This window comes from Leptodactylus fuscus, chromosome 4 (genome assembly GCF_031893055.1).
Source record: "Leptodactylus fuscus isolate aLepFus1 chromosome 4, aLepFus1.hap2, whole genome shotgun sequence".
NCBI lineage: Eukaryota > Metazoa > Chordata > Amphibia > Anura > Leptodactylidae > Leptodactylus > Leptodactylus fuscus.
This window is the reverse complement of record NC_134268.1, coordinates 142746001-142770647: the sequence shown is the minus strand read 5'-3', so window position 1 is coordinate 142770647 and position 24647 is coordinate 142746001. Positions and strand designations below refer to the sequence as shown.

General features: G+C 41.1%; 1 protein-coding gene across 7 annotated transcripts in view; it reads left to right on the top strand.

The window, feature by feature from the left end:
- The window catches only part of PDE1C (phosphodiesterase 1C), a 662111-nt gene that overhangs the window by 503109 nt on the left and 134355 nt on the right, over nucleotides 1–24647 (top strand). For all 7 annotated transcript variants that reach the window (XM_075271106.1, XM_075271107.1, XM_075271101.1 and 4 more), the window contains 4 exons: nucleotides 3255–3368; nucleotides 5154–5336; nucleotides 8605–8671; nucleotides 23340–23456. In XM_075271106.1, the coding sequence (XP_075127207.1) occupies nucleotides 3255–3368; nucleotides 5154–5336; nucleotides 8605–8671; nucleotides 23340–23456 (481 nt within the window). The remainder of the gene's footprint in view (nucleotides 1–3254; nucleotides 3369–5153; nucleotides 5337–8604; nucleotides 8672–23339; nucleotides 23457–24647) is intronic.

Genomic DNA, 24647 nt, shown 5'->3' with positions numbered 1-24647 from the left:
CCACTACAGGCCTCTTAGGTAGTAACTACTGTGTTGTTTGTAAATTACTCTCCGCTGGGGATTTCTCAAGCAGGCAAGTGTCGTGCCATCTTTATGGAAGTTTTTCCCACCTAGCACTGAATGACATCTCTATGTGATCTACTTTTCAACGCAATCTAAATAGATAAGACAAGTTGTCAGTAATGCCACCAAGACCACAGGGGACCTATCTGCTGAAAATATGCCCACTGGACTCTTGCAGAGTAATTTGGTTAAAGCGCTAAAAAAAATATTTTACTATTTTTGCTAGGATAACTAAATATTAAATACCACCCCTGCCTAAGTGAATATGTTTAAACAAATAATACCACTGCATCAGTAAAAGTCCCCCACTACCCCCCATAAAAGAAAAAGAAAACCCTCTAGTCTTTTCACGCTTATGGAATCTTTATATAGAGACAACCATACCAGAAACATGAAGCAATTATAGGTAAAATGTGAAATAAAAGATTTCTAACAATATTTATATGTTATGTTATGTATTTATATGTTATATGAATATTTACGGCAACATCAACCATAAAACTAAATGATGTTCACTCGAACACCCAGCAAATATCACATGTGATGGTTTAGAACTCTGTCACAGGTTTTAAGGCCTCTACATCTCTACCATGCTGTTCCATCCAGTTATACTTTGGCTGTCCAATGAACCCAGGAAGGGAATATTTCAAACAACTTTATTTTTTTTTGGCAGTAATTTTGTTATTACCGTATATACTCGAGTTTAAGCCAACCCGAATATAAGCCGAGGCCCCTAATTTTACCACAAAAAACTGGGAACTTATTGACTCGCGTATAAGGCGAGGGGGGTGGTGGAAATGCAGCAGCTACTGGAACATTTCAAAAATTAAAATGGTCAGTGTTTTTGGGTGCAGTAGATGCTGGGTGCTGGGGAAGGGGAGGGGGTGTTTTGGTTGTCTGTCTGCCCCTTCCCTGAGCTTGAGGACTGAGGTTTTTTCCCCCACTTGGAATTCAGCCTGGCTTAATATAGGGTATCTGCAGTAACCCCCTACAGATACCCTATATTCAGTAGACCGGGCACTTTTAGACACAGGGATACCTAATGTCCTAATTTGTATGTATGTCACAGTGATTTTCGACTTTTGTAAGTATTCTAGGGAAAGGAGTGTTTTAGAACTTTTTTTTTTTTTTACACTATTTTATGGGAGATTCTATACATTAATATTGTGGCTGGTCATAGACCCCCCCCCCCCTAAAATAAACAAACAAATAAATAAATAAATAAATAAATACTTTTTTTTTTTTTTTTTGCTGACTCGAGTATAAGCCAAGGGGGGTTTTTTCAGCACAAAAACTGGGCTGAAAAATTCGGCTTATACTCGAGTATATACGGTAATACATTTTGCAATATATTTTATTAACAGACGTATCTCTTTTCCATCAAATCCTGTGTACTCCAAATTGTAGAACCATGGTTCTGGTACTATATGAAATATCAGATGAATGTTAGAAGTTTTACCTTTATTTTATCTGCCTTTGTTAGAAACACAATGGAGATTGGAAGCAGCTGCATAAAAATATAACAATCCTGAGCCTGTTATCAACAGGAGATAAATCCAGAAATAATACTGGCAGAAATGCAACCTTGATGTCATATGAAAGATAAGAACCATTGTTCTACGTATTATAGTGCCTGAGAGATAATTATTACCCCTGTACTCACAATCAGAAACAATGATGAATTCTGCTGCTCATAAAAGGGGAAAGAATAGAGGGGGAACAGAAAGGATATGTTCCCATGGTGGAAAATGATGAGGACTTCCTCTTCATTTTCCGCCACTGGCATTTTCACCGCAGTGCATCAGCATTCTGTTGAGGCATTCTGCTGCTGAATAGACCCAGATGAATGAGTCTAATCTGCAGGGAGTCTCCAGACGTGGTGTCCGTAGGCAAGATGGAGTAGGACGCTTCTTTTTTCAATGTCCTCCTCCGTTCTCTGCCTCCCATTGAAAACAATGGGAGGAGGATTTTGGGAGGAATCTACCCCAGATTCAGGAGTGACTTCCGCCCCTAAATTTGTGGAAAATTCCTCCGTGTGAACATAGCCAAAGTGGATTTCAGCACAGGATTTCATATAAATCAGGCAAAGTATTTTACTAAAATGTATTAATGGCACAAATACTGACAGAAAATCAAAAGCTGAACGGGGTAACGTGGTGGCTCAGTGGTTAGCACTGCAGCCTTACAGCGCTGGAGCCTTGAGTTCGTATCCCCCACCAGGAGCCACATCTACAAGGAGTTTGTATGTTCTCCCTGTGTTTGCGTGGATTTCCTCCCATACTACAAAGACATACTTAAATGAAATTTAAAAAAAAGTACCTATATGAGGCTCACAATCTATGTTAAAGAAAATCAAAAGTGGTTCAAGAGTTTACATAAGAGTCTAGTAATGCTCAAGATCTGACTGCAGACGATACCCAGATACGTCTTCACTAGTAGTCAGGGGTGAACCATGGCTTTCTGCCGCCTGAAGCGGACGTCAGAAAGCCGCCCCCCCCCCCCCCCCGGGGCGGGGTCGAGCGGAGGGGGCGGGGCCGAGCGGAGCGATCGTCTTTAGCAGGCAGAGAGCAGGCAGGGAGAGGACCTGCTCTCTGCCTGAGCGTGAGGGACGGCCGCTGGAGCAGCTACCTTCCCAATCCACCGCTCAGTGACAGTGACCCTAAGCCAGTGCAGGACAGCTTGTCCTGGACTGGCTTAGGTCAGCAAAAATGCCGCCCTCCCCGTGGCCCTGGCATAGCGCCGCCTGAAGCGGTCGCCTTATGGGAGGTGCGGCACTGCTAGTAGTTGTACAAGTATGTATGGTGCATGCTGTTTTAATCTTCAGTATTTATATGATATAGAACAGGATAATGATCTTTTAGGGACCTAATCTCTCGTATAGAGTAATGTAGCACTCCGTAGTGAAATGTGGACTGTTCTTCCTATCTACATTATACAACATTACATAATGCTAATATAACATAATATTCACTCGTAGTAACATTATGCATTAATTAGACTTAAAGCTGAATCTTTTAATTACTCCAATAATTCTTTTGTAATTATAACACATTACTGAGAAAATGCTGCTAAATTCAGTTAATTTGCCATTGGAAAAATGTAAATGTAACACATAGTTTTAATAAGCGAAATTTAACAAGCTTTTCCATTTATATGGAGTCTAATATATTTTCTTTTTATGTGACCTGCAGATTACGATGTCTGGTAAAACAGCTGGAGAGAGGAGAAGCTTCTGTGGTAGACCTAAAAAAGAATCTGGAATATGCAGCAACTGTGCTCGAGTCAGTTTATATTGATGAGACAAGGTAAGTGAGGCTCAAAGGATTTGTGTGACACATTGTCTTGTAGCCTTATTTTATCTTCTAGTATCTAAATACAATTATCAATGTACTTGTTATACAGTAATGAAAAGAAATGTGCTGTGAAACTGCTGAAATAAAGAATACATACACTTATGAGAAACAGTCTGTTCACATTGCAGTAAGGAACCTCTGTTGAAATAAAGGACAGGAAAGATGCCAGTGTGTACATTGCCTTACTTTTTCAAACTATTTAATAACACATATGAAAAGTATTGTATTAATCAGATAATATATACAGTCTATACTAACACATATGTATTGTGCTTAAGGTAGCTCGGTAGAAGCAGTGGTGCGGACCCAACCAGTCAGAGACAGGGACACAAATCTTGTAGCAAAGCAGTCTATTTCAGAAAAAACAGCAAAATAAATAAACCTTTATGACAAGCACAAAAAGGAGCAAAATAAAATACAGCCTTAACTTCAGGCAAAATAAAGTCAAACAAAATCCTGCTCGTCTGAGCACTAACTAAACAGAAAATACTAACTTTAGGTATGGCTTACTACCAGCCACACAAATCAACCAGAAAAACACCATACCATATCACAAGGCTCTCAGTGTCAAGAAAGACCCAGGCACCTCCTCCCAGCATTTGCCCTGAAGTGCAGGCTCTGTAGCCTTTTATGGCCCAGTAACAAGCCTATGACCCGCACCTAGAGCTGAAACCTATTCCAGACCTGGACTGAACAACACATAAATCAGCAATCTGGGGCTGATATAGTGGGACTCCAGCACTTTGCCTGTCACCTTCTCACAGTATATATTAGTATATTTAACTATATAAATTTTTGGGGCCCTTCTGCTTGCCAAGCAGTCAACAGTAACATACTACACTTGTAGATAATAAGACTCGTCATCATGAGTTAAATCTATAATCCTGCATTATTTAGTCAGCGTAAGGCTAAAAAAAAAAACACTCTGTGAGATAGATGCTGATTGCTTCATATAGGGACAAAATTCCTTCTGACTCCAAATATGGAAATCAGAATAAATTCTTGGATCAACATCCCATGTCCAATAACGTGTGATATTAAACTCTATTGGCCAATTCTCTGCTCATTTCTCCAGCTTTCCCAAATCCCTTTGTAATATGATATGACACTCTGTTGTGTTGATCAGACTGCATTCACATCACAGATGGTGCATAATACTCCTTTATTTTGTCCCATTAAACTATTGGGAATTCTAATGGAAACCTAATTGACTCTATTATACATTCATGTCTGTGATGTTCTATGACAACATCCTATGACTTAAATCAATAGCACAGATATGAACGCAACCTTACGTTACTTATTATCACCTTTGAATCTGATAGGTAAGCCCTTTCCAAGGCCATTGATAAATACATTGAAAAGAATAGGACTAAAAACTGACTCTTGTGAGATAGTCCTATATTATAAGTTATTAGTATATAGTAGGACAAGTCCGTATGCTTGTAGTCACCAATATAGACAAAGATATTATGTATCTGCCTAATACGGAAAAGCTTGTGTCGCTCTTTGTGTGTTTGGCAGAGAAGTCGTTTTCTTGATCATTTTCCTCTTTAATCCCCATTCACAACACTACAGTAGCTTCTCAATGTATTTATGTAGGTTATAAGTTATCCCATTACAACATTTCCAGAACATTATTTAATATGAATATCACTAGATATCTAATATCCAACATATGTACTAACATACATTTAGGCACGCTTATGAAATGACAAACTTTGTTGTCTCTTCCAGGCGTTTACTGGATACGGAAGATGAACTCAGTGACATCCAGTCAGACTCGGTTCCCTCAGAGGTGCGGGACTGGCTTGCCTCTACATTTACCCGACAAATGGGGATGATGTTAAAGAGGACAGAAGAGAAGCCACGGTTTAGGAGCATTGTTCATGCAGTGCAGGCCGGGATATTTGTGGAAAGGTAAGAAAAGATTGTAAATGTTGCGTTAAATAACCGGTTTTCTCTTTTATAACTCTAGTGTCACACTGAATTTATTCAGTAACTGAATAAGAAAATTCTTGCTTTATGATTTGAACCATGAGGCATACTGTATGTATTATGAATGATGGCTCAGATCTTTTCTCAGTTACAGCCATACTACTGAATGACTGCTCGCTCTCCCTACACTCCAGGGTCACATATTTTCTGCACTACTTAAATCAATAAAGACTATAGTTATATAAAAAAAAATATCTCATGTATGTTTATTGCAAAACTTTTTATATATGTGGGACATGCAATGTTATTTATCTACAGACTAGGGATGAGTGAAACTCCAAAAATTTGCATTTGGCCTGTTATGGCAGAGGCAGAAATCAGATTAAATTGTGTCTGAATAATTCAATTCTGAATGTAAAGTGTTCAATTTGTCCTGAAAAATCATGTCTGACACTCTGGACCTTATAAAACACTTTCATACCAGGAAAGCATAATAATGCCAAGTGACAGGACCTGTGGACTGAATTAGAACAGGTGGAAGAAGGTTACTAAATTGTTTACAGGGATGGGTGGATTAGCGGATAAAGACAGATTATCAAAATTGGGATTGTTCAATTTGAAAAAATAAGATGGTTTATGGGCAGAAATATATGAAAGGAAGGTACAGAGATCTTTCTAAGGCCTAGTTCACGCAAGGCATGGGGGGGCGTATTTTGGTCCTGATTTTGACGCGGAAACCGCATCAGAATAGGACCAAAATACGCCTGCCGCGACTGTCGTGCCTTTATTGTGAGAGGGCAGATTATGACGTGGATTCAGCGCCAAAATCCGCCCCCTCTTGCCCCATGTGAACGAGCCCTAATGATCTCTTAACACCTAGGTTTATAACAGTAAAAAGGGGCTTTCCCTACATCTTGAGGAAAAAAGGCTTTTCCATAGTCATAGGCAGGGATTCTTTACAGTACGAGCCGTGAGACCATAGTACTCACTTCCACTTTATATGGTGATGACTGATAAATTTTAAATTAAGTTCAAGAGAGGCCTAGATATTTTTCTTAAAAGAAAAGATATAACAGATATTGATAGAATGTTGATCAAGGAATTTAGTTCAATTGTCATATGTAGATCCACGTAGCGGGCTGCAGCAAAAAAAAAGTAATGTAAGAAAAACCATGGTGGCAATGCATTGCGTCTTTTCCTGCAGCGCTTTTCACAGACATTATACCTATATGGAAACCATCGGCGTTTCTGTAGGTATAATTGAGATCTGATTTTGATTTTCAAAACGCCAAAGGTTTTGGAAATCACAGTGTATCTGCAGTGTGTATTTTAAGGTGTGGATGGGATTTGCTAGAATCCGATCTACCATGCAGTGGCTGTAAAAAGCTGTGGATTTTTTCATGCCGTGTGCGCCACGTGAGGAGGTCACATTCTTAGAGATAAGAAACAATTTTTTAATGTAATGGGGTAATTATATATTTTTTTTCTTACCTTTATCTGTATCAGCATAGTGGATTTATAGGTTGGACCTAATGGACTTGTGTTTATCCAAGCTTATCAAGTAGGTTACAATGTTACTATACATGGCTATGGGTAAAAGGACAGCAGCTGAAAGTTTTTTCTCTCTGTATTTTCTGGGCAGAAATCAGGTCCTTTTTCTCACTAAGATGTCCACTTGTCAAGTGAAGCTCAAAACAAGCTGATGTTGGTTTATACCGCCTATTCGCTGACTTACTTTGCACCAGAAATTGCACATATAAAGTTCTTTCCCCTTATGCAAGCCTTTCCTTTTTTTCACTAAGTCCCACACCTTGTTGAGCCAGGCAAAATTGGCCCAAATTTACAACTACTGGTATAAACATGATGAATCTTTGGTGCAGCGTGGCGCTTCTTTGGCTCAATGTGGCGCATCTAGTTTGGGCTAACCAATTTTGACATGTTACATATATAAGAAGAGTTTTACTTTTTCTATGGTTTTTTTAATACACTCTTTGTTTTGTAAAAAAATAAATGCATCAAAAATGGAATGAATGTGCACTGTATGACTCTAAGGGCTAGTTAGAGAGTTAACGCGAGCGTATTTTAGCATAATACACGTGAATAGAATACACATGTAAAAATAAAACTCCCATTGACTTCAATGAAATCTTTTCCACGTGTAAAAAAAAATGTGTCCAAAAATGCGCCAAAAAACACTACGTTTTTTGACGAGTTTTTTTACATGTGTAAAACATTTAATTGAAGTCAATGGGAATGTTATTTTTACACGTGTATTCTATACACCTGTATTATGCTAAAATACGCTCGCGTTAACTGTGTGTGCACGAGCCCTAACGAGTGTGAATATGAAGCAAACATGGAGGGGTTTACTAGAAGCCTGCACTTTAGAACTAAGAAGAAGAGTGAAGTTCATTTATTCATGGCTTTAAGCTTTAACGTTGTAGCTTAGAGGAAATATTGAGCCAGACCTAAATTACAATCAATCTATTTGCTAAAAGAACTGGAGAACATTGGTAGGAAAAGCAAAAGGATTAGTCTGCTTGAAAACTTTTGTATTAAATAGAAACTGCTCTGAAAAGGAGTAAATCGCCAGTAATATATCCTTGAGTTGTCTTCAGTTATCATTTGGGCCTCCATTGTAGGCACCACAGGGTTTCCTACTTTAGTCTTTTGTAGACTCATTTATGTAAGATCTTTCCACTAAACAATTGGCTTTATCACCACAGCCCTGGTGCCACTAGTTTCTAAGGATAATGGTCATGCAGCATCTTGAATGACCTTAGATATAATGGCAGTGCACATGCAATCTCAACACCAGGATTTTTCCCAGGTGGCATCTAGTCAATGAGTTTACTCTGCTTTCAAGGAAAAGACTGTTATTTGAATTGTTAAATATGCCAAATTCCATGACCCATAACAAAGAATAAGCCACGTCAGATACAGTCTGATTGAAAATATTGCTAGAACACACATGTGTGTGGTCAGTGGCTATATTGCGACCTTGCCATGGCCATATTTCTTTCCTTAAAAGCACTGTTGTAGGTTAAACTTATTACTTTTTTGCATCTAATAGAGACCATCTACTCTTGTGAACTACAAATGTGTTATTTTTTGCACTTAATGTTAGCAAATAAATGCAGTATATATTTTTTCTATGAGACTAATAAGTTTATGTATGACTCATCCTTTTTAATGTATATGGCCCTTTTGAAAACAAAATAATAAAGTAGTGATTTGTATACTTTTATAGGATGTACAGACGGACGTCAAACATGGTTGGCCTCAGTTATCCCCCTGCTGTCATTGCAGTTTTAAAGGTAAGTAACAATTTTGCTTTTGCACTTAGAGTCAAACCATTTCGGACAATTGGAGATTAGACATAGAGAGATGCACATCTGTCTCTTACCTATGGGACACAGAGCAGTACAAGAGAGAAGAAGAGGTCTGACCATCATTTTCACCATGGAAAAGACTGTGAGAAACTCAGCACTCTCCACATTGCAGGTCCTCAAACCTTCCAGTTTTGGCAGCAGAAAAAAAGACTATGAAAGGTTCTAGTCTAATAAGCTGCCCTGATATCACCAGTCAAATGAATTGAGTTAGGGTTCTCTTTCAGGATTGTAGTAGAAATAAAGGGTATTTTCACTGGTGCAAAACACTCGAAGATGGCTTTCTCAGTCTTGTGATGTGGGAGATGGACCAATAGCAAAATGTGACTTGAAGGAAGATGAAGGGAGGGAGGACACTATTTAGGGGAACGCATAGGGGTGCATGCCAATGGAGGGCAGAAGAGCGCAGAGGGAGAATCTTTAGTCTTAAAGGCATTTAATGAAAGAGAGAACTCTGATCATAACTCTGATCACCCGTGATATGCCAGGGCCCCTTTCCAATGTCAGTATGTATAGTGGTAGGGAAACCAGGCTTTCCATCGGCCACTATCATAGTGGTCTGGAGCACCGGTCATCTCCAGCTGGCCGCACCCACATACCCTGCCGGGCCCGATCATTAAGACACTGCCTTTGTGGTCTGCTGGTGTCCATGGGTAACTGCTGTCCATTCGAATTACAGAGAGCCCAACACAGGTGTGAATCTAGGCTTAGTTACTCTGATCTTCATTCTCTTTGTCCACAAGGGTTCAAGTAGTTTGAAATATTTTTTACCCATTTTTGTTTCCTATACCTAGGTGTGCCACTTATAGTCACATGTGTCTTAAAGTAAGAAAATACAGCATATATCTTCTATATTACTATAAACGCAGTTTATATAGTTTAAAACCTGTAAAAATATAGTTCAGAAAGACAATATTTTGTATTCATTGCTATATTAAATTCTTATTATTTAAAATAAGAAACATAAATTTGAATATATACTGCTCAAAAAATAAAGAGAACACTCAAATAACACATCCTAGATCTGAATGAATGAAATATTCTCATTGAATACTTTGTTCTGTACAAAGTTGAATGTGATGACAACAAAATCACACAAAGATCATCAATGGAAATCAAATTTATTAACCAATGGAGGCCTGGATTTGGAGTCATCCCCAAAATTAAAGTGGAAAAACACACTACAGGCTGATCCAACTTTGATGTAATGTCCTTAAAACATGGCAAAATGAGGCTCAGTAGTGTGTGTGGCCTCCATGTGCCTATATGACCTCCCTACAATACTCATGATGAAGTTGCAGATGGTCTCCTGAGGGATCTCCTCCCAGACCTGGACTAAAGCATCTTCCAACTACTGGACAGTCTGTGGTGCAATGTGGCGTTGATGGATGGAGCAAGACATGATTTCCCAGATGTGCTCAATTGAATTCAGGTGTGGGGAACGGGTGGGCCAGTCCAAAGCTTCAATGCCTTCATCTTGCAGGGACTGCTGACACACTCCGGCCGCATGAGGTCTGGCATTGTCCCGCATTAGGAAGAACCCAGGGCCAAACGCACCAGCATATGTTCTCACAGGGGGTCTGAGGATCTCATCTCAGTACCTAATGGCAGTCAGGCTACCTCTGGCAAGCACATGGAGGGCTGTTTGGCCCTCCAAAGAAATGCCACCCCACACCATTACTGACCCACTGCCAAACGGGTTATGCTGAAGGATGTTGCAGGCAGCGGATCGATCTCCACAGCATATCCAGACTCTGTCATGTCTGTCACATGTGCTCAGTCTGAACCTGCCTTCATCCGTGAAGAGCAAAGGGAGCCAGTGGCGAAGTTGCCAATCCTGGTGTTCTGTGGCAAACGCCAAGCGTCCTGCACGGTGTTGGCCTGTGAGCTCAACCCCCATCTGTGGATGTCAGGCCCTCATACCATCCTTAAGGAGTCAGTTTCTAACTGTTTGTGCAGACACATGCACATTTGTGGCCTGCTGGAGGTCATTTTGCAGGGCCTTGGCAGTGCTCCTCCTGTTCCTCCTTGCACAAAGGCGGAGGTAGCGGTCCTGCTGCTGGGTTGCTGCCCTCCTAAAGCCCCCTCCATGTCTCCTGGGGTACTGGCCTGTCTCCTGGTAGCGCCTCCAGCCTGTCACGTTGCACCACAGACTGTCCAGGAGTTGGCAGATGTCTTATTCCAGGTCTGGGAGGAGATCCCTCAGGAGACCATCCGCAACCTCATCAGGAGCATGCCCAGCATTGTAGGGAGTCAATATCTGTAAGGAATGATTTTTAGCTCATCTCCATTAGTTCAAGACTGTGATCTATGACTACAGTTTAACAGTACCAGCACAATATGTAAGATAGTATTGTGGACCAATGATGTAGTAATAGAGGATATAAATAAAGAAGCAACAGTATTATTAAATAATGGCACTGCTCATATAATACCTCTATGATCTGTTAGTCTCATGTAGAAGTAGGCCTATGGTAGAAACCTTCAGTAATTGATATGAAATCAATATTTCATGCACTGTTAAAACTGAAGTCAGTCTTCAGATTAACCAGTAAGCCTTCTTTTTCCAAGGCTGGGATCACAGCCTTAGGGTGAATTCACACTGAGTAAACGCTAGCTTATTCTGAACGTAAAACACGTTCGGCTCAACCCTACACACGATCCGTATATAGATAAGGGAGATCACAGATACCTCAGCTGGAACCGAACCAAGCCCGCTCGATATGAATGAAAAATAGTATGCTGCGCAAAATGAAGCCGGCAGTCTGCCACAGGGAAGCGGCTTCATTTTGCGCAGCATACTATTGTGAATAAGAAATTGTGTTTTTCGTTCCGAAATGCGTAAGCTATGGTATTTTCTCTGTTTTTAATTGTTTTGGATCCGTTGTGCGCATGTTTTTAACTATGTGAAGTAAAGGGTAATTTTTTTTTTTTTTAAATGTAGATTGTGAGCCCCACATAGAGCTCACAATGTACATTTTCTTTTTCCCTATCAGTATGTCTTTTTTTGAATATGGGATGGAAATCCATGCAAACACGGGGAGAACATAAAACTCCTTGCAGATGGTTTTTTGCCCTTGGTGGGATTTGAACACCAGGGCTCCAGCGCTGCAAGGCTGCAGTGCTAACCACTGAGCCACCATGTGGCCCCATGGGTAAATTTTATTAGGCATGCTAGAGAACTTTTTTCTTTATATTGAGAATTATTGGGAAGACCCCATACACATTGGATTCTCAGACAAAACCATAGAGACCAGTTGGTTTACCAACATACTATCTAAGGTATCTAAACTGCGTAAGGGTGCATTCACACTGAGTTTTGTGGCGCTTTTTTCCCACAGTAACTCGAGTAAAGAATCAGCGCTGAAAAAAAGACTCCCATTGACTTCAATGGGTTCCGTTTTATTGCACCACAAAACTCAATGTGAATGCACCCTTAGGGTGCATTCACACTGAGTAAACGCTAGCTTATTTTGTAGAGTAAAATTACACTTGTAAATTTTGCTATCCCATTGACTTCAATGATATTTTACAGGCGTATTTTTACAGGCGTATTTTTTACTGGCGTATTTTTTACTGGCGTATTTTTACACTTGTAAAAAAATATCATTGAAGTCAATGGGATAGCAAAATTTACAAGTGTAATTTTACTCTACAAAATAAGCTAGCGTTTACTCAGTGTGAATGCACCCTTAGGGTGCATTCACACTGAGTAAACGCTAGCTTATTTTGTAAAGTAAAATTACACTTGTAAATTTTGCTATCCCATTGACTTCAATGACATTTTACAGGCGTATTTTTACAGGCGTATTTTTACAGGCGTATTTTTTACAGGCGTATTTTTACACTTGTAAAAAAATATCATTGAAGTCAATGGGATAGCAAAATTTACAAGTGTAATTTTACTCTACAAAATAAGCTAGCGTTTACTCAGTGTGAATGCACCCTTACAGTTTTAGGAACACTGTCTTACTAGGTCCATGACATCTGTAAAGAAACTTCACACAAAGGAAACAATCAGATTTAATACTGGTTTTTATATGCTTGGGTTAAATATCATGGTCTGCTCTGAGAATGTGAAGTTATTCTTTATGGAACCTTTATGACAGCCATCATAATGCCTAAGCCTTTTTCCATAAGTCATTTGTCAGCTCTGAGTCAGGCACATTATATATATATATATATATATATATATATATATATATACACTGTATACAGGAAAATCACAGCAATTGATGAGAGGGAACTGGGAAATAACCCTGACAGATATTGAGGATTAAACAAAAGTTCCAATTTAAAGATTTTAATCTTTAATGCAGGGCTGGAACAATGAGAGTTAGCTATGCATGAATTTAGACAGGCTGAACATACACCATCATTTTTTACTTACGAATGAATTAAGTTTGGCCACAAGCCATAGACTTTAATTTGGCTCACACCATTTCTAAACGAAAACTTTATTTTAACCCCTTCAGCTTGCTTATACAGTCTTGTACCGGCAACTTGTACAATATACAAGATATTTTTTCCCATACTCACACACTACATATATATATATATATATATATATATATATATATATATATATATATATTTATTTACAAAATTTTAAGAGTCTGCAAACAATTCTTTTTGCCTATTTTTTAAAAGGGTTCCTAAACAATGAGAGGGTCACATAGGGTCCCCTGCTAGGGCCCCAATTAGTCAGCTGTAACCTGTGACCTCTAACCAATTTCCTTGCATCATCACCACAGGGGAAATTAAGAATTATACAGTGTCCATTCAAGTCAATGGGCCAACTGTGTAACATAAGCCTAGGTGGGCCCCTCACTCTGAGAGTTGCCTGCTTTCTGTTCACTAAAATAAATGCCTTTTTTTTTTTTTTTCCTAGAAGCTGCTTGCATGGTGTCTTTCTGCTTGGACCCCAGTGATCAGTTGTTATACATGAAGAAATTTGTCAGTACATGTTAAATTTTCTTGCAGTGTTACCATAGGGAAAATGAAAGAATTAAACATTACACATTATATATTCAAGAATAGACACAGTCGTAGAATTAGATTAAAAACCCATTTTTTGTTTTTAAAAAGTCAAAACTATACATCAAAAATCTCCTATCTTTTGTGTTATTCTAAGTTCTGTGTGAAAATCTAATTCAGTAACTGATACATGATAGATATTGTATTGCTGATAGGCATGGGAAAACATATTTGTACATGACATACTTAAATGCAGAGTCCCAAACATTGTGATATTTGCTAATACTTTAAAGTAGGATGAATTGGTTGTTCACTTTACTTAATTATTTGAGATCTTTTTTTTTGATTATTTTTTTTACAGTTTAGGAAAGAGTCTCGTGTTAGTAAATTATTTTCTTGTTTATGCATTCCTTTAATTTGTTATTCACATTTTTCATCATTTTACTTCAATTATCCCATTGAGGATATGCAACTATCTTCCTCACTCCCACAAAATGGAGCAGTGCACACACTACCAGATCTCTGCCCCATTCAGAACTAGGAATAGGGGATAAATTGCTTTCGAGTGAAAAATCTCTTTAAGAGATATTATATAAAAATTAGAGATGAGCGAACACTAAAATGTTCGAGGTTCGAAATTCGATTCGAACAGCCGCTCACTGTTCGAGTGTTCGAATGGGTTTCGAACCCCATTATAGTCTATGGGGAACATAAACTCGTTAAGGGGGAAACCCAAATTCGTGTCTGGAGGGTCACCAAGTCCACTATGACACCCCAGGAAATGATACCAACACCCTGGAATGACACTGGGACAGCAGGGGAAGCATGTCTGGGGGCATAAAAGTCACTTTATTTCATGGAAATCCCTGTCAGTTTGCGATTTTCGCAAGCTAACTTTTCCCCATAGAAATGCATTGGCCAGTGCTGATTGGCCAGAGTACGGAACTCGACCAATCAGCGCTGGCTCTGCTGGAGGAGGCGGAGTCTAAGATAGCTCCACACCAGTCTCCATTCAGGTCCGACCTTAGACTCCGCCTCCTCCGGCAGAGCCAGCGCTGATTGGCCGAAGGCTGGCCAATGCATTCCTATGCGAATGCAGACTTAGCAGTGCTGAGTCAGTTTTGCTCAACTACACATCTGATGCACACTCGGCACTGCTACATCAGATGTAGCAATCTGATGTAGCAGAGCCGAGGGTGCACTAGAACCCCTGTGCAAACTCAGTTCACGCTAATAGAATGCATTGGCCAGCGCTGATTGGCCAATGCATTCTATTAGCCCGATGAAGTAGAGCTGAATGTGTGTGCTAAGCACACTCATTCAGCACTGCTTCATCACGCCAATACAATGCATTAGCCAGTGCTGATTGGCCAGAGTACGGAATTCAGCCAATCAGCGCTGGCCAATGCATTCTATTAGCCCGATGAAGTAGAGCTGAATGTGTGTGCTAAGCACACACATTCAGCACTGCTTCATCACGCCAATACAATGCATTAGCCAGTGCTGATTGGCCAGAGTACGGAATTCGGCCAATCAGCGCTGGCTCTGCTGGAGGAGGCGGAGTCTAAGGTCGGACCTGAATGGAGACTGGTGTGGAGCGATCTTAGACTCCGCCTCCTCCAGCAGAGCCAGCGCTGATTGGCCGAATTCCGTACTCTGGCCAATCAGCACTGGCCAATGCATTCTATTAGCCCGATGAAGTAGAGCTGAATGTGTGTGCTAAGCACACACATTCAGCATGCTTCATCACGCCAATACAATGCATTAGCCAGTGCTGATTGGCCAGAGTACGGAATTCGGCCAATCAGCGCTGGCTCTGCTGGAGGAGGCGGAGTCTAAGATCGCTCCACACCAGTCTCCATTCAGGTCCGACCTTAGACTCCGCCTCCTCCGGCAGAGCCAGCGCTGATTGGCCGAAGGCTGGCCAATGCATTCCTATGCGAATGCAGACTTAGCAGTGCTGAGTCAGTTTTGCTCAACTACACATCTGATGCACACTCGGCACTGCTACATCAGATGTAGCAATCTGATGTAGCAGAGCCGAGGGTGCACTAGAACCCCTGTGCAAACTCAGTTCACGCTAATAGAATGCATTGGCCAGCGCTGATTGGCCAATGCATTCTATTAGCCCGATGAAGTAGAGCTGAATGTGTGTGCTTAGCACACACATTCAGCTCTACTTCATCAGGCTAATAGAATACATTGGCCAATCAGCGCTGGCCAATGCATTCTATTAGCTTGATGAAGCAGAGTGTGCACAAGGGTTCAAGCGCACCCTCGGCTCTGATGTAGCAGAGCTGAGGGTGCACAAGGGTTCAAGTGCACCCTCGGCTCTCCTACATCAGAGCCGAGGGTGCGCTTGAACCCTTGTGCAGCCTCAGCTCTGCTACATCAGAGCCGAGGGTGCGCTTGAACCCTTGTGCACACTCTGCTTCATCAAGCTAATAGAATGCATTGGCCAGCGCTGATTGGCCAGAGTACGGAATTCGGCCAATCAGCGCTGGCTCTGCTGGAGGAGGCGGAGTCTAAGATCGCTCCACACCAGTCTCCATTCAGGTCCGACCTTAGACTCCGCCTCCTCCGGCAGAGCCAGCGCTGATTGGCCGAAGGCTGGCCAATGCATTCCTATGCGAATGCAGACTTAGCAGTGCTGAGTCAGTTTTGCTCAACTACACATCTGATGCACACTCGGCACTGCTACATCAGATGTAGCAATCTGATGTAGCAGAGCCGAGGGTGCACTAGAACCCCTGTGCAAACTCAGTTCACGCTAATAGAATGCATTGGCCAGCGCTGATTGGCCAATGCATTCTATTAGCCCGATGAAGTAGAGCTGAATGTGTGTGCTAAGCACACACATTCAGCACTGCTTCATCACGCCAATACAATGCATTAGCCAGTGCTGATTGGCCAGAGTACGGAATTCGGCCAATCAGCGCTGGCTCTGCTGGAGGAGGCGGAGTCTAAGGTCGGACCTGAATGGAGACTGGTGTGGAGCGATCTTAGACTCCGCCTCCTCCAGCAGAGCCAGCGCTGATTGGCCGAATTCCGTACTCTGGCCAATCAGCGCTGGCCAATGCATTCTATTAGCTTGATGAAGCAGAGTGTGCACAAGGGTTCAAGCGCACCCTCGGCTCTGATGTAGCAGAGCTGAGGCTGCACAAGGGTTCAAGCGCACCCTCGGCTCTGATGTAGGAGAGCCGAGGGTGCACTTGAACCCTTGTGCACCCTCAGCTCTGCTACATCAGAGCCGAGGGTGCGCTTGAACCCTTGTGCACACTCTGCTTCATCAAGCTAATAGAATGCATTGGCCAGCGCTGATTGGCCAATGTATTCTATTAGCCTGATGAAGTAGAGCTGAATGTGTGTGCTAAGCACACACATTCAGCTCTACTTCATCGGGCTAATAGAATGCATTGGCCAGCGCTGATTGGCCAGAGTACGGAACTCGACCAATCAGCGCTGGCTCTGCTGGAGGAGGCGGAGTCTAAGATCGCTCCACACCAGTCTCCATTCAGGTCCGACCTTAGACTCCGCCTCCTCCAGCAGAGCCAGCGCTGATTGGCCGAATTCCGTACTCTGGCCAATCAGCACTGGCTAATGCATTGTATTGGCGTGATGAAGCAGTGCTGAATGTGTGTGCTTAGCACACACATTCAGCTCTACTTCATCGGGCTAATAGAATGCATTGGCCAATCAGCGCTGGCCAATGCATTCTATTAGCGTGAACTGAGTTTGCACAGGGGTTCTAGTGCACCCTCGGCTCTGCTACATCAGATTGCTACATCTGATGTAGCAGTGCCGAGTGTGCATCAGATGTGTAGTTGAGCAAAACTGACTCAGCACTGCTAAGTCTGCATTCGCATAGGAATGCATTGGCCAGCCTTCGGCCAATCAGCGCTGGCTCTGCCGGAGGAGGCGGAGTCTAAGGTCGGACCTGAATGGAGACTGGTGTGGAGCGATCTTAGACTCCGCCTCCTCCAGCAGAGCCAGCGCTGATTGGCCGAATTCCGTACTCTGGCCAATCAGCGCTGGCCAATGCATTCTATTAGCCCGATGAAGTAGAGCTGAATGTGTGTGCTTAGCACACACATTCAGCTCTACTTCATCAGGCTAATAGAATACATTGGCCAATCAGCGCTGGCCAATGCATTCTATTAGCTTGATGAAGCAGAGTGTGCACAAGGGTTCAAGCGCACCCTCGGCTCTGATGTAGCAGAGCTGAGGGTGCACAAGGGTTCAAGTGCACCCTCGGCTCTCCTACATCAGAGCCGAGGGTGCGCTTGAACCCTTGTGCAGCCTCGGCTCTGCTACATCAGAGCCGAGGGTGCGCTTGAACCCTTGTGCACACTCTGCTTCATCAAGCTAATAGAATGCATTGGCCAGCACTGATTGGCCAGAGTACGGAATTCGGCCAATCAGCGCTGGCCAATGCATCCCTATGGGAAAAAGTTTATCTCACAAAAATCACAATTACACACCCGATAGAGCCCCAAAAAGTTATTTTTAATAACATTCCCCCCTAAATAAAGGTTATCCCTAGCTATCCCTGCCTGTACAGCTATCCCTGTCTCATAGTCACAAAGTTCACATTCTCATATGACCCGGATTTGAAATCCACTATTCGTCTAAAATGGAGGTCACCTGATTTCGGCAGCCAATGACTTTTTCCAATTTTTTTCAATGCCCCCGGTGTCGTAGTTCCTGTCCCACCTCCCCTGCGCTGTTATTGGTGCAAAAAAGGCGCCAGGGAAGGTGGGAGGGGAATCGAATTTTGGCGCACTTTACCACGTGGTGTTCGATTCGATTCGAACATGGCGAACACCCTGATATCCGATCGAACATGTGTTCGATAGAACACTGTTCGCTCATCTCTAATAAAAATACATATGAATATGAAAAAGAATTCACTGCACTGAATTGTTTTAATTTTATATTGTTTGTTTTGTTTTTTTTGTAGATTGTGAGCCCCACATAGAGCTCACAATGTACATTTTTTTTCCCTATCAGTATTTCTTTGGAATATGGGATGAAAATCCATGCAAACATGGGGAGAACATACAAACTCCTTGCGGATGGTTTTTTGGATAGATTTGAGCACCAGGACTCCAGCGCTGCAAGGCTGCAGTGCTAACCACTGAGCCACCATGTGGCCCCATTATATTGGTGTTCTTAGGCTATGATGACCCATAGAATAGGACTTCAGTATCAGATCATCAAGGGTCAAACACCTCACATTTCATATTCACCTGTTTGAAGAGGCCACAGTGCTTGGATGAGCCCTACTTTGTTTTCCCAATCTAGTTATCTAACTGAATATAAAAACAACATTTTCTGAGAAAATTTAACTTTCTACTTTTCACTGTAATCCCCCTCAATTCAACACACTTATGTTACTTTGCGTCCGGTGATTGGATGCCCTCAGAATTTAAGGAGACTTCTTCCTACAGTAGGAACCCTGTTAGGGTAAGTTCACACTGGGGTTTTGGACCGGATTTGGACGCATAATCCGCCTCAGAATTCAGCTCCTTGACTTCAATGGAAGCAGTTCAGTTCTTTTTTCCGCTAGCGGTTTCTTCCTGCTCATGGAAAAAAGAAGCGAGCTGACCTATCTTGACACAGATTCCATGGCACGACACTCCCTCCCAACTAGGCCCATTCATTTGGGCCTAATCTGGAGCAGAATGCTGCGACTGGATTGGCATCCAGTCGCGGCTAGTCATGGGAGGCTATGTTAGGTCCGGATTCTGAGGCGGCTTCCCACGTCAAAATCCGGTCCAAAAATCACTGTGTGAACTTACCCTTACAATTTCTTTGACAGCATTATCATTCGGGAAGTCCCATGCAGAAATTTCTTCAAGTTACAGTAGAGAAAGTAATGACTGGGAGCTAGGTCTGGGCTAGCGGATGATTAATCTCTATGAAGCCGCATTCCCTGATAGCAGCTTGTGATTTGTGAGACTTGTGAGCTGGCACATTGTCACGAAGCAAAAACACTCCTGCTGACAACTTCCCATGGCATTTCTCTTTGATTACTTCACGTAATTCCTTCATTGTTGAAACAAAGATGTCTCCACTGAACAAGCTCACCTTTCTAACATACTGAGATAGGTAACTTATTGAACACCCGTCGTATGTGTTCTGATCTCCAATGAAGATGTGGCTCTGTTTTGTTTGTAGGATGATGTGTTTGGTAATCATAGGGTTAGCCATTTATGTTTCACACCTATGTGGAGACACAGGGGTAGAGCTAGAGCTCAAATACTTGCTTGAGGACATCTGGGCTTACATGGCTTACCAAATAATAGAAGCCAGGGTGGGATATTATGAGAATTTTCCTGCTTGTTGGGGCTATTGGGTTGAGATAGTGAGACCATATGTAGCTGGGGTGGGGAGACTATTGAGGAGTCTGCTAATACTGCTGACAGACAGGTAGATTATACACTGCAATGGGGAAGGGTGACAGCGCCATGTCTGGTTTGAGATTTGTACAGCCTTTAGTTCATGTGATAGCACAGAGTGTTGGAGCAGCCAGACAAAACCTGCCAATTGTTTATAGAACCTCTTGATCAAGCTGGTACTTCGTTGCACCCCAAAGTCCCTGTATTTCATCCTGAGCTATCCCATCCAAGACCAGCCACCTTACAGAAGTCTGATCCATTTCTGAACACACTTGTTTTCCAATATACTAATGTAACCTAAGCCCCTTCAGGTGCCACTGAAAAATCATATAATTAAATGGTTTCCGTAATGTTTAGGAAGAAAAAAAAATCACTTAAAAAATACACATATGTTAGTGTTGAAACTGTAGATACTCTAATTATAGATCACTGTTATGATTTCAAATTTATCAATTTCACATAGTGTTCTGAAAAACAGAATATACAAGCTATAGCAAGCTATAAAAAGGCAAAGTGTATGTATCTCTAATTATGGAGCACTGAACTGTACCGGACCAGCGCTTTCCTAATGGCACATCTTGAGGTCTGTTCTACTGCATTATTTCTGCACCGTTTGTTAACTATAGAGCCAGTAATATTTAATAATTTGTTCTTCAGTGATCACAATATTGCTCAACCTTACAATGCATGGTCAGCTACCAGTCTCAAACAGATGAGAACCAAATACAGAAATAGCTGGCTGCTAAGATTCTCTGAGCCTGGACTCGTGTGACCTGGCTATTGCCGTAAAGCTCTTTTAACCAGTTATTATATGCCTCAATTCATACAAGTCAAACAAATATTTATTCCATTCACAATTTGGACAGTTTTATTGAGTCTATTGAGTCTTTATAAAAAACATAGATTGTAAAAAAAAAAAAATACTGGAACATTTCAATGCCTTTTGAATGGATTTACGTATAAGATCTAATTTGATGTTCAATGGAGGCGGATGGTCTTTGCATCTATTTGATTTGATTTTGCAGCCATGCTCCCCTTTCTAGTGAATGTGCATGTTGCTTAGATATCTATCTTATAAATTTACTTTCTGTGCTGTGCAGAAATATAATGACTTGGTTTCAGCTGTCATTAAAATATATCTTTTCTGCAGGCCATTCTCAATCACCAGTAATGTTTCCTTCTTATATTTGAGAACTGACGTCTAACTTTGTGAACCTTCACTCTACATCTTACCCTTTCTAATTCAGATTAAGACCCCTGTACTATATAAATTGTACAGCACCTCTCAGTAGTAGGGAAGATGAACTATTATAGATTATTATAAAGAAAGGATTCTTTCTCTTCTTATCGAGATCCTTTCCTCTTTCTCCCCACTTTCTTGATTGATTGTTCACTCTGAATTCACTGATAAAATCTGTATCCAAAGAAGAGAGCATTGCTGAAATGCCAAATTAAAGAGTATTCTGGGATATGAATACTGATGTTTTATGGTATATTAGTGGGGGCCTGAGACTCTTTTATTCAAGTGAATAGGAGCTGAGCTGCCATAATTCAGCACAGATATTATATAGAGAATAAAACTGTTCTCCCAGTTCCTTTCTCAATGAACTTGCATTGGCAAACCGCTGTGTAGTGGGGGTGCTGGTTGACAGACTGGACAATCTGCTATTGATTACCTATATATTCCATATCAATGAAGCAGCAGTGGTGCATGTATTTTACTGCTCCATTTAATGACTTTAGAGATGACAGAGTACACCGTTAGTCCCCTAGATAGGTAACATGAAGCTAATATTTTATTTTAACTTTTGACTTTATACTGGTGGCATATTGTGCAGAATATGCATATCCTGCTTGGGGTTCTTAAATATAACTCCCTAATGTTTCCATGTGATAAATCTGATGTTCTCAACTGGCTCTACTTTAGCTTCTGGCGCAAGTTTGTTTCTTCAATGAAGCAGGGGCAGTACAGGGGCAATGGAAATGTGCATGTGCAATGAGTGCAACTATAATTAAGTATTAGGGAAATTTATTAAAGGGGTATTCCCAACTCGCCTGTTCACCAACCAGCATGCTGTAAGCTCTGTTCACTTCCTGGTTTTCTCAGTAAATTGGTGGGCGGGTTTCACTTGCTGTCTCCCAGACAAAGCCAGCTCTGCTTAGCTCTCTTCATAGCAATACATGTTTGCAGTACATGTTTGCAGTTTGCAGTTTGGGAGCGGCCGGGACGCAGGGGGTTAAGCGTCAGGACGCCGGCCCTGGCTGCATCCATTCATTCCTATGGGAGCATGCTATTCGAAACGGTAGTTTCAAATAGTACTCGCTCATTTATAGTTGTAAATAAATTAGCACAATATCAGTGGAAGATGCACAATATAAAGCTGATGTAGCAAAGCTGGATTTGATAGGTGATGAGAATCCCAAATTTACATGCTATGGGACCAAGAGTCAGCTTGCAATAAACTCAGTTTTAGGTCTGTGCTTACATACAGAGGTAACAGACTCCCCGTCTCAGCCCTTATCAGCAAAATTCAATTAGCTGACCTGATAACTGGAAGAGCAGGAGATAAACAGTTCAGAAATACAAGCCTGCTACCGAGTCCTGAGCACTCAGCTCCCCCTCCCTTCCTGACAGCAGGGAGCTACATCACTTGTCCTGGGCGGAGAGATAAGACCATCCCCAGGTCCATGGTTATGGAAACGCATGTAAACAATGAAGTGAATAATCTCAGATAATGACCAAACAAAGCAGTTTTGCTGAAGCAATGTATTTAGGAAATGTCTTAAATCCACATAAGCTAACAGTATAGATAGGATCCTTGAGATGGGACAACCCCTTTAAATATTCTCAAATTGAATTGGCATACTTAGACATATCTGGGGCAATAATCCACTTGTCCATAAAGACAATTTGGTTGCTTAGTGCCTCAAATCCTCCTGTTAGGGTCTCTTTAAGTCTATATCAATATGTAAATGACTCTTTCATGCATAATTACTACTCGTTTCATGTCTTCTAAAAAATATTATTGTTTAACATACTGCAGTTCAGTAACTTCTCATTCTTGATCATTGTGCCCCATTCAGAGGTTTATGATGAATGTATGTTATATTTTTATATATTAGTGCTGGCAGGATGAAAAGTAAACTTCAATCTGTATGCTAATTTCCTGGTATACTTGGCTAGAGAATAGAAATAACTGTATGAATCTTTCTTGCAGAATGTTGACAAGTGGTCCTTTGATGTATTTGCACTAAATGATGCTAGTGGCGATCATGCACTTAAATTCATCTTTTATGAATTACTCACACGTTATGATTTGATCAGTCGCTTCAAGGTGAGTAGCTTCAAGTATACTTTTATTTCGGAATCCATGTTAACAAACTCTGAACCGGAATAAAAAAAACTAAAAAAAAAAAACTAATGATACTATAATGAAAGGCTAGACATATTGCTTAAAGTTAACAGGAAAGTTCATATTAATTACTTGATTCTGATTTTTTATCTAAAGTAATTAAATTATAATAGACTGCTAATAAACCTACATTAATTCAAGAAAAAATGACCTTATTGAGAAAAGCAACTAATCTGATATTAGCTTTTACTTCTAAAACTGTTCTAGAATCATAAATCCAGTGGCTAGTGGTCATTTGTTGACAAGGCCAGTCATTCTTATAGACAGTTATAATAAATGAGGGCCAATGTGCATAATTACATTATTATTCAAGGCTAAAATGTTAGCATCTTTTAGATGGTTGACACGTTATTTGCTCATAATAACTAGAACTTAGCGAATTAGAACGAAAGTGAGTCTGTCATCAGAACAATTTCTATTGAACTATAAGTATTGATAGTCAGGATTTTTTTACCCTGCTTCCCAATCGGTGCCTCCAATGCTGAGATATTAGCCTTTCTATGATATGTTAATGAGCAGTGCAACAAAGGCATCACCATTACTCTCATTGTAATAAAGAACTTTGCTGTCCAGCGCCAAGTCCCTCCATCCGTCCTTCCCTTCTTGCTATGATTGACTTGTATACTGCCTGGCCCTGTCAGTCATAGCAGGGACGTAGCTTTTTGGTGCGATTTAGAGCAATGGTGATTTCCTTGTTGCACCAAAAAGCACATTCATATATTGGGGGAATGCTAATACCCCAGCAATGAGGCACTGATCATGAAATATAAAAAAATGTTTAGTCATATAATCCTCGGCTATCTGAATGTGCTTATATTCAGTAGGGACTGTTCTGGTGACAGACTCTCAATAATATAATTAGAAGGCCAAAAAACTTAATTTCCCCTATGGGGAAAATTGGTTCAAAAATGGAAAATAAAGAAGTAATCTCTTTAGAGACTCAAATATGTTAAAGTCTGAAGTTTTTCACTTAACTTAATAGCATATCCTTTCCTTAGTGTCTATTATCCATCTAATAATCCTAATTCATACTACTGAAGCTACAGTACCTAAGGTTGGGGCTAAGTGGAAATTTTTAAAATATGGTCCCACATGTGGCCATATACACATCTG